The 14,091-nt window shown below is 40.9% G+C and overlaps 1 protein-coding gene across 1 annotated transcript; it reads left to right on the top strand.

Annotated features, from left to right (window-relative positions):
• Positions 1 to 8,313: 8,313 nt before the first annotated feature.
• On the top strand, positions 8,314 to 14,091 carry tlx3b (T cell leukemia homeobox 3b). The gene is given in 4 exon segments (XM_043250039.1): positions 8,314 to 9,698; positions 11,696 to 11,727; positions 11,729 to 11,934; positions 13,013 to 14,091. Coding segments are annotated over 4 exon segments (894 nt in total). The 5' UTR covers positions 8,314 to 9,256; the 3' UTR covers positions 13,227 to 14,091.

Here is a 14,091-nt window from a genome sequence, read left to right as displayed (position 1 = left end):
TGTGTTAATAACTTTTAAATAGTCTGGCAGCATAGGGCCTCAGGGCTGGTTACTCACCTTATTGCTCTCCTCTTCTCTCCCGTGCGTTCATAAAGTGGCTCCATCTCTCCCTCCTGTTCTCATTCACCTGTACACTCCTTCCCCCCTGCCCACATCCGTGTCCATTCCCCGCTCTCTCCGTACAACAATAATAGCGAAAAAAAATGAAAAAAATTGTTTTGAAAAGCATTATGGGACTCGAGAATCTCCCCTCTCTATTTCAGCTAATCTATTCCTCAGTGCTGCTCAGAGAGCGTAAATGATATTTTAGCATGTTCATAAAATACATGGATATATTCGCAGTACAGCACGTATTCCGCTTTATGGTTCGCACTGTCATCTTCTCTAACTCAAATAGAAACATTACATTGAAACAAATTATCGCTCCGGAATAACACGCGTACGCGCGGCGATGGGGATTTATTTGCCTCTCGCGCAAACTCTATACATCAAGCGCGGTACAGTATGATACAGTGTGTATTATAAAAGCGCATGTATCATCTACGAGACTCCTGCACTCTTGTTTGAACACACGCGCGCGCGCGCACGCACGCGAGCAAAGTGCAGTCGGCCCGAAAAGTGCTTTATAAACACACGCATATAATGATAAATCGATAACGTCTGCGCTTCGGAGTCGACGGAGACGCTGACCAGCAGGTGTCAGCCTGGGTTCCAACTACCGACCGCATGGAGCAGATGGACGGAGAGGGCAACTTTTCAACTCCGAGCGGCGCGAGCCGCGCGAGCCGCGCGAGCTCCCCCTCGAAACGGGGAAAGTTGAAGGAGCGGAGGGATGGAGAAAGGGATGAATCGAGGAGAGGGAGTTGAAGATAGCCTTCTCCTACTCTCACACTAATTGCGTTTTCCCTGAGCAGAATTGAGTTCCAGAGAAAGAGAGAAAGGCCAGAGGCTTTTCATAATTGTATCGACAGGAAAATGAATATGATGAATGGCGTTCATTCAGCGCGGCCAGGATTTATTGTCTTATCCTCCGGGCGTTAATCGCTCTGAAAAGTGGGGAGGAGGGAGAGAGAGAGAAAGAGAGAGAGAGACAGGAGATGGAGAGGGAGAGAGGGAGAATAACTAAATTCCAAACCCTGTCCTGACAGTCCTCTCCCAAACTTATGTCAACTCGCAGAACCCCTTCATTACCAACCGTTCTGGCCACACGGAGCCCCGCCCACAATCTTTGATTGACACCTGAGGCTTTCCGTTCACCTGTGGGACGTTTTGAATACGCCGGGGAGAAAAGATTCAGAATTTAATTACGCCTCTTTTTTTTATTTATTTGAAATTCGCAATAATTCTGAATGAAGGTTAAATTATGGATTTCAGACAAAAAAAGACTACAGTATCGTTAAAAAAAAATAAATAAATAAAAATTCTGCACCCCACTGTTTCTCTGTCGCTACCCAGTTTTTTTTTTCTTTCTCACATTCGGTTCACACATGCGCGTGCACGCACACACACACACCAACACACACATTCATACACGTCCCAGATAAATCTGGTTGTGGATGCTGTGAATCCAGATGAATGCTCAGCTCATAAAGTGTGTGTTTGAAAGCCATCCATCATGAAGATGTCAGAAAGAAAAGAGCAGAAAGAACCCTCTCTGAGTGTGTGTGTGTGTGTGTGTGTGTGTGTGTGTGTGTGTGTGTGTGTGTGTGTGTGTGTGTGTCCATTGCTTTGGCTCATCAGTGCTGCTGGTTTGCAAGAGCATTTAGTGGACATTGCTAAAACGGACTTCAAAGCATGCATTTTTAATTCGGTCAAAACATGTTGAAGCTATTACGGTGGTAGTAAGGAAATAATCAAACCTTTATTTTATTTCCTGCATGTAACACGCTTGAGTTCACTATACATGTTAACATAGGCCTAAATGATATAATAATCAAACCTGTACACCTTTATTTAAAAAAATATTTTTGTCCATGCAGTGAAAGTCATTTTGGACATTGACGTTGTAGAAACAGTTTCTCGTATCTTCTTTTGTGTTCCAGAGAAGAAAAAAAAAGTCATGCTGTTTGTAACGAGATGACTTTTGAAAGAACTATTTTACTCAGAATAGCTAGTTTCCCAAATAATTACAAAGCAATGGCAAGTAACGTAAATTAAATAAAAAAGGAAAGACTGAAATAATATTTTATTACAATACATACTCCAATAATGTTAATTTACGACTTCAATACATTTTAAAAGCACACAAACCCACAATCGGCAATACCGTTTGGAAATGTATGCATATAATGTTAATGAATTTGTATCAGTTCGAATTGTCAAGCATATGTGAAATGAACAATACAAACTATTATAAATAAACAGTAATGCTCCAAAACATTCTGTCATACTACTAGCCCATGATAGGCTACCTAATGCTAACGCTCCCTAACTCAGCCTCGCTGTAAGATGTCACCCTAGTTTTCCAGTGTCCATAACTAGCACCATTATCCCTTAAATCCCACAGTAGCCTCATGTCAGTGCACACATGCTCCAGACAGCAAACAACATTAATAGAAAATCCTATAAACGCCCTCAAACCGGTCGAAGAGTCCTTAAACTGCGCTGCAAGTTCATGTCAGCACCTAATGTAACTTAAAACTGACAGTTAACTCTGTAAACACACGAAAACCGCTTGAAGGGGAAAACAGCTATTGCTGCTAAAAGGAAAATAGGACTAAAAACTAAACCCGCCTAAAAAGTGACAAAACGCGAAATGAAGCGAGCGGAGACGGATGAGACATAGGAGGAGACGACGATGCCTCGGGCTATGCTGAGAGACGGTGTGTGTGTGTGTGTATAAATGTGTGTAGGGCAGGTGGGACAGCAGGGAGACTGGTGGCTCAACAGCTTGCTCCACCCTGAGGGCCCAGCGTGCTGGGAGGAGCAGGGGCTGTAGCCGAGGCCTCTGCCAGCGAGAGGGGCAGTAAGACTGGTGGCAGCTGGTCCGCGCTCCCTCCCCTCCCACCGGCAGGCAGCAGGCAGGGTGAGAAGGTCAAAAGGCAGTCGTTAGGAAGACAAAGAGAGGCACAGCGACACACTGCATAATCGCCTTTTATTGAGTGCCTCTGACACGATTCACGGCGAGGCTGACACAGACACCACACACGGGCAAAACACACACACACACACACACACGGACAGATACGGGCCTGGATGAAGACGCAATGTAGATGCAATAAGGTTACAGTTAAGCAAAATAAACAACCTGGAGGTGATTAAGGAGCATCCCAAGTTATTCTCCAGGCTTAAAAAAAGTCAGATGCTTAGTGGTTCCTGCCCCCCCCCCCTCGAAACATGCACCCCTTTACTCGTCTGCCATTAAAGCGAAACAGAGCCACGCACTCAACCATCAGAGCAGCGGTTCTGCGCTCCACATGCCACGGATCTGTCATCCCCTCCGGCACACGCATGCGGCCGTCACATCTGCCCGCTTTGATGACGGCTTTACCTGCAAACCTGTTAGCAATGGATTGCGTCCGGGGGCTGCCATTAGTGTTCGTTTTATTGATTTGCATGAAAATGTATTATTTAATATAAAATAAATGGATAACGGGGAACAAAATACTATTGGATGAAAAAACATACAAACAAATGTAAATATTGAAATGATATGAAATCATTAAAACATTTTTTTAAGTGTTTGTTGTTCATACATGTCAGCTGAGTATGACGCGAATGCGTTATTTAAATCTAAAATTAATGCAAAAATAAATGTTAATAATACAATATTAGGCATTTAAATATGTTAATGATAAATTGCTAAATAATCATACATAATAATGGTAATAACTAAAACTACATCAACTTCTGTGGGATGAACAATTTGAGAGTAAAGTTATATTGAATCAGTTATATTAAATATTGTATATAAACACCAAAGAGTAAGTTGATATTGTATTGTTATAAAATGTAATACTTATAATAATAATAATTTGATATCCAAAACACAACTTCAGTGTATTGAAGATTTTGGATCAGATGGGGGGACCTAGGCAGTACTGTTTTGTGTTACTGATAAAGCTCATCAAGACAGACAGAATGTGGAAATAGCAAATGGCCATAGTGAAGCATTTACAAGACCACAACCTCTGCATCACATCAAACAGGGTCGAGTCAAACACACACGTCGAGAGGAGCGCTTCCGATTGAGAGTCATTTCTCCGCAGCGTGGCGTGTTAAACTCTCTCCATCTCTTCACTCAATGGAGCGTAGCTCATCTGAACACTGAGCAATAATGAGGCACAGAGATGCACTTGTGTGTCTGTGTGAACCAAAGCGAGTGAGCGAGAGAGCTCTGCGAGAGGAGGGGGAGAGAGAGGCTATCCATTTCCTCCCTGGGGCAACTCCTCTTTGGCTCTTTGTTGCTGAAATGCTCCCAGTGAGCAGGTTACACTAAAGCCTGCTCTATTGTCTTAAACAGCTGTGCGTTGCACGCTCTCTCTCTCTCTCTCTCTCTCTCTCTCTCTCTCTCTCTCTCTCTCTCTCTCTCTCTCTCTCTCTCTCCCGCTCATATTTTTTTCAGTTTCCTCAATCAGGGGCAGTTTCTGAAATCTCTAAAAGCAAAAGCCTGTGGCAGTGCTCCCCCTTACTCAAACACTCTAACACACACACACACACACACACACACACACACACACACACACACACACACACAGATCTGCTTCTGTTTACAGTGTCCCTCAGTAGGGGTCTTTCCTGATTCAGCTGCTTTCCGATACTCCATATAGAGAATGCAGATAAATAGACTCACATTACCATACATTGTACATTACTAATAAAAAACAACGAGAAAAAAACGACAACCTTAAGGAGCAGGGAAAGATGAAGAATAATAATTATGGCTGATTGTATGCCGAATAAGAATAATATGAAAAATGTGTTCCGTTCTCAGGCACCTAAAAACAAACGTCTGGCTGCATTAATCTGTCTTGTATATTTTAAAATGAAACTGCTAAAATTATTTAGAAAAAATGCACGCGTGTTTGAGTAAGGTGGTCTTTTGTAAACTGATCTCAGGCCGCTCATTTTGAAGGCTTATTTAATTATGTTCTGAAACTAAATCTGTCAGCTGGATATTTGTGGGGACAAATACTAAATATGTGTGCGTCTGCATTCAGGAGAAATACCTGAATAGCATGCAATCTGATAATGCTTTGATATGAATCAATTAGGGGAGACAGGAAAGTGTTAGTACCAAAGTTACTTGTGTGTGTGTGTGTGTGTGTGTGTGTGTGTGTGTGTGTGTGTGTGCGTGCTATATGTCTCGAATGTTTCACAATATTCCATATTTCTCTTCGGCAAATGAAAACAGTTTAGAAAGGGGCAATGCATGCCAAAAAACTGTACAAATGAAATGTGTTTGTTGTTACAAACAAACACAGCTGGATTGCAATAACGTAGAAATATTTTGTGAATTATTCTAGAATTTGCTGTGCTATTCAAATGTACTTGTTAATAACATAATAATCACAACCCATCGGTTTCATTTCTATACGTTCGGTTGAAACGGTACAAAATGCTTTAATTCTGAAAAGCGCATAAAATAATTCAAATGCGTAAACAATAACGCGTTTGCTGTTCGTGCTCAAATAATAACCTGGATCTAGCATCAACTTGGTCAGTGTTCTGGTTTCATTTGAGATATATACCCTCCACACAAGTTTACGTGTTTAAATATGACAGAAATATAATTAGCAGGCAGGAGGAGTTAAAAAAAAAAAAACTTTCGAATGCGTATTTTTTAATATTAAATGTCGTGCATTTTTTTAATATTTATGCACGTTTTGGTTCACGTTTACATGTTCACTCTCCAACGAGAAGAATTAACGAAGGGAGGACAGAAAGAAAGAAAGAAAGAGAGAAAGAAAGAAAGAAAATGAGAAAGCAAGCAAAAGGCGCAGATGACGCACCATGTAAACTAAATTAAAAGGAGTTCTATTACAGCCCAAGAATAATAAGCAAGAACAACAAGCAGAAAAACAAAGAAAAGCCATAAAGGACATTAGGCGCTGAGCTTTATATAACATTTGAGTGAATATTTCATGGGCAGAGAGATAGAGAGAGACTCTAAACTTTCATTAAGCAGGGTATTTCGCTGGGAGGGAATTTCGGCGCCTTTCACTTTTTCTTGGCTTTTATTGCAATAATACAGATATCTCTCTGGCTCCCAGCCCCTCCTCATTCGGCCCATTTCCTTCCCGCCGTCTCTCTCACTCTATGCTTTTTAAAATATAGTAATAAAAACATACTAGATCCTTTTTAAATGCACTATTACTTATCATGGTCTTTTCATATCGTAGCATCACAGGTGTTTTAAAGCCGCTATAAAAGTGCGTCATTTATTATTCAAAAGCAGCGTCGTCTTTTTGCATATTATCTGAGCGCTTTTATACTGCGGGCTGCCAGACTCCCATTTAAAATGTTCGGCGGAATTGATAACGGCAGACACGCGCAATAAAAACAGCGCCGGGGGCAGGGTGGCACGCGCGCCCGCTCGTATGCAGATCCCGGTAATTACTCCAACAATTCGCCAACCATTCCTTTATTTGCTCTTTGAGCGAGGGATTTCACGCTTTTAATTCGGTTTTCGTCAATCTATTGATTCTCGGCTGCTAAATTGTTTGCACGGGTCAAAGATAAGCAGTGGGTCCGAGCTCTCCTCCGGCGCTCTGCCGGGTGAAACCGTTTGCGTCCCGCGCAGAATCGGGATGTTTTATACCCACCTCCCAAAAAGGAAAATATTAAATTACGGTTGCGTTCAGACCAGAACTTTTCATTGATGTAAAAAAAAAAAAAAAAAGTGAAATTTTTGGAACATAGCTAAGCCTAATATTTTTATTGCATAATAATAATAATAATAATAATAATAATAATAATAATAATAATAATAATAATAATTATAACATCTAAGACGAAAAGCAAAAATATCGTAGCTATATATATATATATATATATATATATATATATATATATATATATATATATATATATATATATATACAGTATATATATACATACAGTATATACATATATTTAATATAACGAACAATTGAATGCTTCTTCTTTTTCTTTCTATCCTATCTATCTATCCATCCATCCATCTATCTCTCTATCTATATCTATCTATCCATCTATCTATCTATCATCCATCTATCTCTCTATAGCTATCTATCTATATCTATCCATCTATCTCTCTATCTATCTATCTATCTATCTATCTATCTATATCTATCTATCTATCTATCTATCTATCTCTCTATCTATCTATATCTCTCTATCTCTATCTATCTATCTATCTATCTATCTATCCATCCATCTCTCTCTCTCTCTCTCTCTCTCTCTCTCTCTCTCTCTCTATCCATCTATCTATCTATCTCTATCTATCTATCTATCTATCTATCTATCTATCTATCTATCTATCTATCTATCTATCTATCAGGAAAACACGTGGCATGATAAAAGCAAACAATCTCAGAGCGAAACGGTGACCACGGGTCAACGACGGGAATGACGTAAGCGTCTTCGGCCGCTGGACGAGGGCCGAACTCCCGCGGGAACGAGGCTTTTTAGCGTCAGCACTCACTAATGGTCTATTAAAATATCAACTACTTCAAAGTAAACGGATTTGCTCCACACCAGCTCCCACCCCCCGAAGCTAATCAAACGCGGCGGCCAGGCCAAAAGAGCATAATCATTTTTACGTGGCAGATTACAAGGAACCACTTAGATCCGCTGTCAGAAGATCGGGTGTCCCAACACTCTCGATTAAATAAAGCGCAGGGGAGTGCAGCTCTCCGAGCGCCGCGGCGCGGGCTCCTTTAGGCGCACAGCTGGGAAACCCGCGGCTTCCGGGTGCAACAGCGAAAGAGCAAGTCACTGAAAAGATGCTGGGCCTATAAAGGACTCGATCCAGTAGCGTCTTAGAAAATGTTTAACAGGAACTAAATTATTTAGGTTGGTTTAAGAACATAGTAAGCTGATTTCTGCATTAGCTATAACGAAATTAGACAGGCTTAACGGTGTCCAGTGTTCACCCTTACCATTATTTTCGAGTGGTACCCTACTCTATATCCGACATAAATACACCGTAAATAATTTAGAGAGACTTCATATATTTTTTATATATATATATATATATATATATATATATATATATATATATATATATATATATATATATATATATATATATATATATATATACACCTTTTAATCGAAATACCATTCAGAGTATGTTTAATATTCGTAACATTCAGCAGTTAAAAAGCACTTAAATTAACATGGTTTATGAAAATAAGCCAGAATTTAATTATTATCATCATCAGTACCCATGTTGTATTTTGTCCTGAAGCGATTCATATATATATCTCGACTGCAAATAAATAAAATGGATATTTTAATAAAGCCGAGAACGAGTCTAAAGTTGATTGACATATTAGAAAAAAAGGTTGAGGGCAGCTTTGAGGTCAAACGCACTCCTCCAGTGGCTTTAGGCGATATATAAATTACATTTTTTTTTCCTTAAAACGCGAATTGATAATATGCGTTTCTGATTTTAATACAAGCTGCGCCGATCAGAGATTCGAGATCATTATTACATTGTTAGTCATCTATTTATACATTCCTTATCTGATGAAATTAGGCTAACTACAAACTACTTTTCCCGCACAAAAGGTCCATATGGTAAATAAGACAATTGCTGAGCGCTTTATTTTCCACGTGAGGCCACGGCAGAATCTCTAATAAATACTCAAGTATTTAAAAAGCCAGTGATGACGTCCCGATGTCAGCATGTCCGTAATAAAGAGATACTTGACCGATACAGAAATTGGGGACTAAACGATCTGCATTTTAAAGAATGATGTCACAAAACGCTTTATGTATTTTGACTTGTAACAAAACGAAAGCCAATAAGGAGAGGGAGATTTAGCGCTGTCCAATCAGAGAAGAGAACAGCCCGACGAGTTCCGCGCAGGGATCCAGTGGAGAGAGAGAGTGCCAGAAATCTGCCAAGTCCTCGTGCCAAAAACTTTTCACCCACAGACGAATGCGTCCAAGTCGTCCTAAGTCAAGAATTGAATATCGAGGAGTAATACATCAAAAAGTAGCTATTACTAGGATTCCCTCAGTCATAGAGAGTTTTCCATAGTGCAGTTCCAGGGCAGTCCGAAATTGTCTGTGGAATAAACTCACTGGAAAGCTTCGGGAGGTGAGGATGGACCGAGCCCCAAGCTCCAGCCCAAGCGGCACCAGTCAAACATCACAACCTGCCCAACACGAACCCATCAGCTTCGGCATCGACCAGATTCTCAGCGGCACCGATCAAGAGCCACAGCAGAACTCGAGCAGGAATAACCCGGAGAGCAGCGCGAGCGCGAGCGGAGGCGGTTACCACCTCGGCAGCCCGACGGGAGCGAGCGCGACGCCGTACACGACACTAACCGGCACTTTTCACGGCATCGCGGCTCCGTACGAGGAGTCCGGTCCGTACGGAGTGAACTTGACCCTTGCACCCGGAGGAGTGATTAGGGTCCCGGCTCACAGGCCCCTGGCCGCGGCCGTGCCTCCACCCATGGCCAGCGCGGTCCCCGGTCTTGGGAGCCTCAGTTTTCCCTGGATGGAGAGCAGTCAGCGCTTCGCAAAAGACAGGTTTGCAGGTAAACGAATAGTCCCTTTCTTCGACACGCTCCTTTTGATTTTCCTATAAAAACCATCGCGGTTGAAGTTAATCGAAATCAGGTGAACTGTCTGAGAAAACAAATATCACTCAAGTTCGCGGTCGCGTCTTGCAGGCGAACGCGCGAAAAACTAAACTAAATCCAAACTATTATGTTTTCAAACATTCGTAGGTTAAAATGGTGATCTGTGGATTTTTGACAGTAAAAGTCAAATGTAAAACATACACGTTTCTAATATGCTGTCTTAAAAATGTTTTTTTTTATATATATTTTTTTATTTTTTAATTCTGCTTTATTATTTTTATAAAGAGAAGAGCTAAAACAATACAAGCTATTGTCAGTGACAGGCTATAACAACAGCACTTTAACAATAACTTCAGGCCTAAGACGTTGCGTAAAGCGTTATTTAGCCCATCGTTAAAGTAGCCTGCATTTAAATAATCAGCTTATATATTTTATTATAGCCTTTTCTACATTAGCGTAAAGGCAACACGCCTGGCTCGAATAAAGCAGCCTAGCCTATGTTTTTAAAACCTTTCCGATTTATCGCAGTAGAATTTATTTCCCTAAAACGGCATATGCACTTCTAATCATTTGCCATTTTATGTGTGCAAAACTTCGATGCTGTCGCGCGTGTGCTCGTGAAAGAATCTCAAGGTTTCGATGCAGTAAATATTAGACGGTATGTCTAGGAAACTTGATCCTGCCGTTTCCCTAAAGAGCCGGCGGATGAACGGATGCTGCCGAGAAGCTCGGTTTAGTTTTATTTGACCTTGAGGAGCGCGAAACACCTGTGCCGGTTATGGGTAAAATTAAATAAGAAGGTCAACACTTGGAGATGTTCATCTTGGGTCGAGCGTGCTCAAAAAAATAAAAATTTTTGCTTTTGATTTAATTTTATTGGGCGTGCGATGTTTTACACGACTCTAAATAATTGCGCAAAAACCGAAATTATCGTTTTTTTTAAGGATTGATTTTATTATGTACATTATTATGCATCATGTATCGTACATCTACCGAGCGGGCTACTTAAACGCGTAAATAAACTAAGCGTTGTTTTATTTAGTTTAAGCGCTCTTCCGCGCGTGCATGTAAACTCTTCCCATTCAGAGCTGGCGCACAGATCGCCAGCTTTCTTTATTCTGGGTTAAATGCGAACGCTGTGCCGTTAGAAAGACGTATCAATATTTCACAAGCTTTAATTATCGCCACCTATAGCTGCGGTAACGGGCGCTCTCTCCGCTGCTCTGTGTGTTTTGGGTAATAAATAAATGAACAATATAGGTAATTACTGTCATTAGGAGAGCAGCTGCTGTTTGCCTTTGATGCAACATTAATAGGATATGTTTTGTGTGATTTTATTGTACAGTTTATATGTAACCCGAGTAACAGGCCTCTCAACAAATCCTAAGAGCATCAGCAATTCGTCTATTTATGAGGGGTTTTAGCATTTATCAATCAATAATATAAAGTTCAACTTGGCATCTAAAAGGTATAGTGCATGGAGGCCTGGGGTAATTTATAATGATGAGGATCAGAGTTTTCCTTTGACTCAGCAAGAGGCTGAAACTTATTAATGTGGCACACAATTACCCAAACATTTAAGAGAAAGCTGGTTTAACATGCATTTTATTTATATATATATATATATATATATATATATATATATATATATATATATATATATATATATATATAAAATTCTATAAAAATGCTTGACCTAAAAATATGCAATGCATTTAATTTTTGTGGGCATGGAGAATCTGACATTAGAACATTTAAATGCATTCAAGTATACTGCAAAAACTACAGAAATATTTTACAGTGTAAGTATACAAAATAAAAAAAAATCAGATTTTCCCCTTTTCTATATAAATAAATAAAATTAGGCAAAAAAAAAAGACAGAAATGGGTCAATAAGCTGTGTGTCAGACTCTTCACGACTGACTCGTATATCTTCCTTATTCACGCTACAGCAGCCCTGACACCTTTCACTGTGGCTCGGCGCTATCGGTCACCCGTACCAGAACCGCACGCCGCCTAAGAGAAAGAAGCCCCGCACGTCTTTCTCCCGAGTGCAGATCTGTGAGCTGGAGAAGCGCTTCCACAGACAAAAATACCTGGCCAGCGCTGAACGGGCAGCTTTGGCTAAAACTCTGAAAATGACAGACGCCCAGGTCAAAACCTGGTTTCAGAACCGCAGGACCAAGTGGAGGTGAGGCACAGAAAGAAAGAGAGATGTATTCTAATGGGAAAACGTAGAAAGGTTGAGAAAAATGGTGAACGACACGAGCGTGTTCGTATGCGAGGAACAAAGGCACAGGGACGCCGGGGTTTCACTAGACCGTATTTCCCATTGCATATCTTTTTTTCTAAACATTTGTCAATAGACTTTCCCGATTGTTTTAATACTGTAACGTGGTTCTAGAGTTTAGAGTTGTAAACGGCAACAGAAATGATTGGATCGATAGATTTACTTTCTTAAAATGTCATTACTGGACATAAAACTACTAAACAAACTGAAATGCGTGTTTTAACTTCCCTATTTAAAAGCAAAAGATCATTTAAACCCATTTAAAAAAAAATTAATCAGCAAAAACGGATAACTGTTTTTAACCATGAACAAAAATCATGTTTTTTTTTTTTATTATGTTATGTTTTTATTGTATTAGTTAGCTGTTTTTAGTTATTTTTTAAACCTAATCGAAATAACCCAACTGCTATTTGATCGAGATGAATAGGAAAGCCCCCCCCAAAAAATCGAAATGCTTAGAAACGGATTCATGTGTTTTTGCAAACGAATATATATATATATATATATACACACATACACTAACCACACACATTAGTGTCTGTAATGACCTGAAATCACTTTTCAGATTTGACCTACTAACGGTCATAATACCTGTAAAGAAATAATGGGAAAATAATGGTGTTGTCAAGAAGAAATGTGAATTATTAATTAAGGCAAACGCACTAACGACATGCCACACTTTGGAGAAGAGGAGGGGCCACGTGAACATTGCACAAATGCAATATCTAAATAAGCAGGACGTTTACCTCCATATCCCATTATGATTTACACCTAAATCCGCTTGTTGGTCAGATATTCACAGAATTGGCGATTTGCAGCTCAGAGCTCACCATATCTTCTCGTACCCTTGCTCTAGCTCATTTGACCCCGCAATTCATCGCTCGCGCCGGAAACCGAATATAAATGCGCGCGTGAGCAAGTTTGTGGCAAATGTCAAACTTCCAACCCCTCTAATTTTCTCTATGTCATCTCGTGGCAGACGGCAGACGGCGGAAGAGAGGGAGGCAGAGCGTCAGCAGGCCAACCGGCTGATGATTCAGCTCCAGCACGATGCTTTCCAGAAGTCTTTGACCGATTCAGTTCCATCGGACCCGCTCTGCATCCACAACTCGTCGCTGTTCGCCCTGCAGAACCTGCAGCCTTGGGCGAGCGAGGAGAGCGGGAAGCTCGGAGGAGTGACTGCGCTCGTATGAGGGCCGCGACTCAAGAAGCGATTGACATTCTCCTTTTTGATGGACCGGGACGCCGGTTGATCTCGTCTCCGTCCCAAAAGACTGTTCCATTCCACAAAAAAAGCGAGGAGCTGACACCGGCCGTCCAACAGTGAGCAAACCCATGCAAAATAAAGCGGTTCTGCGTCGTGCGAGGCTCTGCAGAATAAACGAAGTCTGTTTTCTCTGCGTCCAGAGACTTTTATCCCCATTAGGGTCAGTTTCATTGACAAAGCGACTTTGTAGAATGGATCGGGGGCCACCTCAGCTGACCCTTTTACAGATCCTCTGATCTTCTCCTCCATCCTTTCATTTGTCCTTCTGCCCCCCCCCCACCCTTGTGTAGTTTCTCCTCCACTCAAGAGCTGTAGAATACAGGATTAATGCAGAAGAGGGAAGTAAGGATGAATTAATTATTTATAATGCGAGTTGCACGACCTAATATGCCCCCAATCTGGCTATTTGCGAAAATAAATGGACACGAAGACGCACTTTAGCCTTCCTGTGTCTGTCGGCGGTTCGAAAGCTAGTTATTTTATGAAACTACGCCCTGATCATTTGAGAAACCGCACGAAGCGTTCAAAAGAAAGGCGTACGGCCTCGTATAGGGCGGTTGCAATTGATTTGATCGGGTTAGATTTATTCAGCAGCGACTCCAAACGCAGCTCAGAAACTCTTCTCAGAATCACGCTTCGATGGGCGAATGCTGTGGGTTTGTTAGATGATGTAGGCGCGCCGTTGCATCCCAAACTCTGTATTATACTTTGTATTTGATAAATATGTAAATAGCAAACAAAAAAAGTAATAAACATTCTGTTTTGGCATTAACACAAAAGGTGTGCTTTGC

The sequence above is a fragment of the Puntigrus tetrazona genome, chromosome 10, assembly GCF_018831695.1.
Source record: "Puntigrus tetrazona isolate hp1 chromosome 10, ASM1883169v1, whole genome shotgun sequence".
Taxonomy (NCBI): Eukaryota; Metazoa; Chordata; class Actinopteri; order Cypriniformes; family Cyprinidae; genus Puntigrus; species Puntigrus tetrazona.
This window is presented reverse-complemented; position numbering and strand designations above follow the sequence as displayed.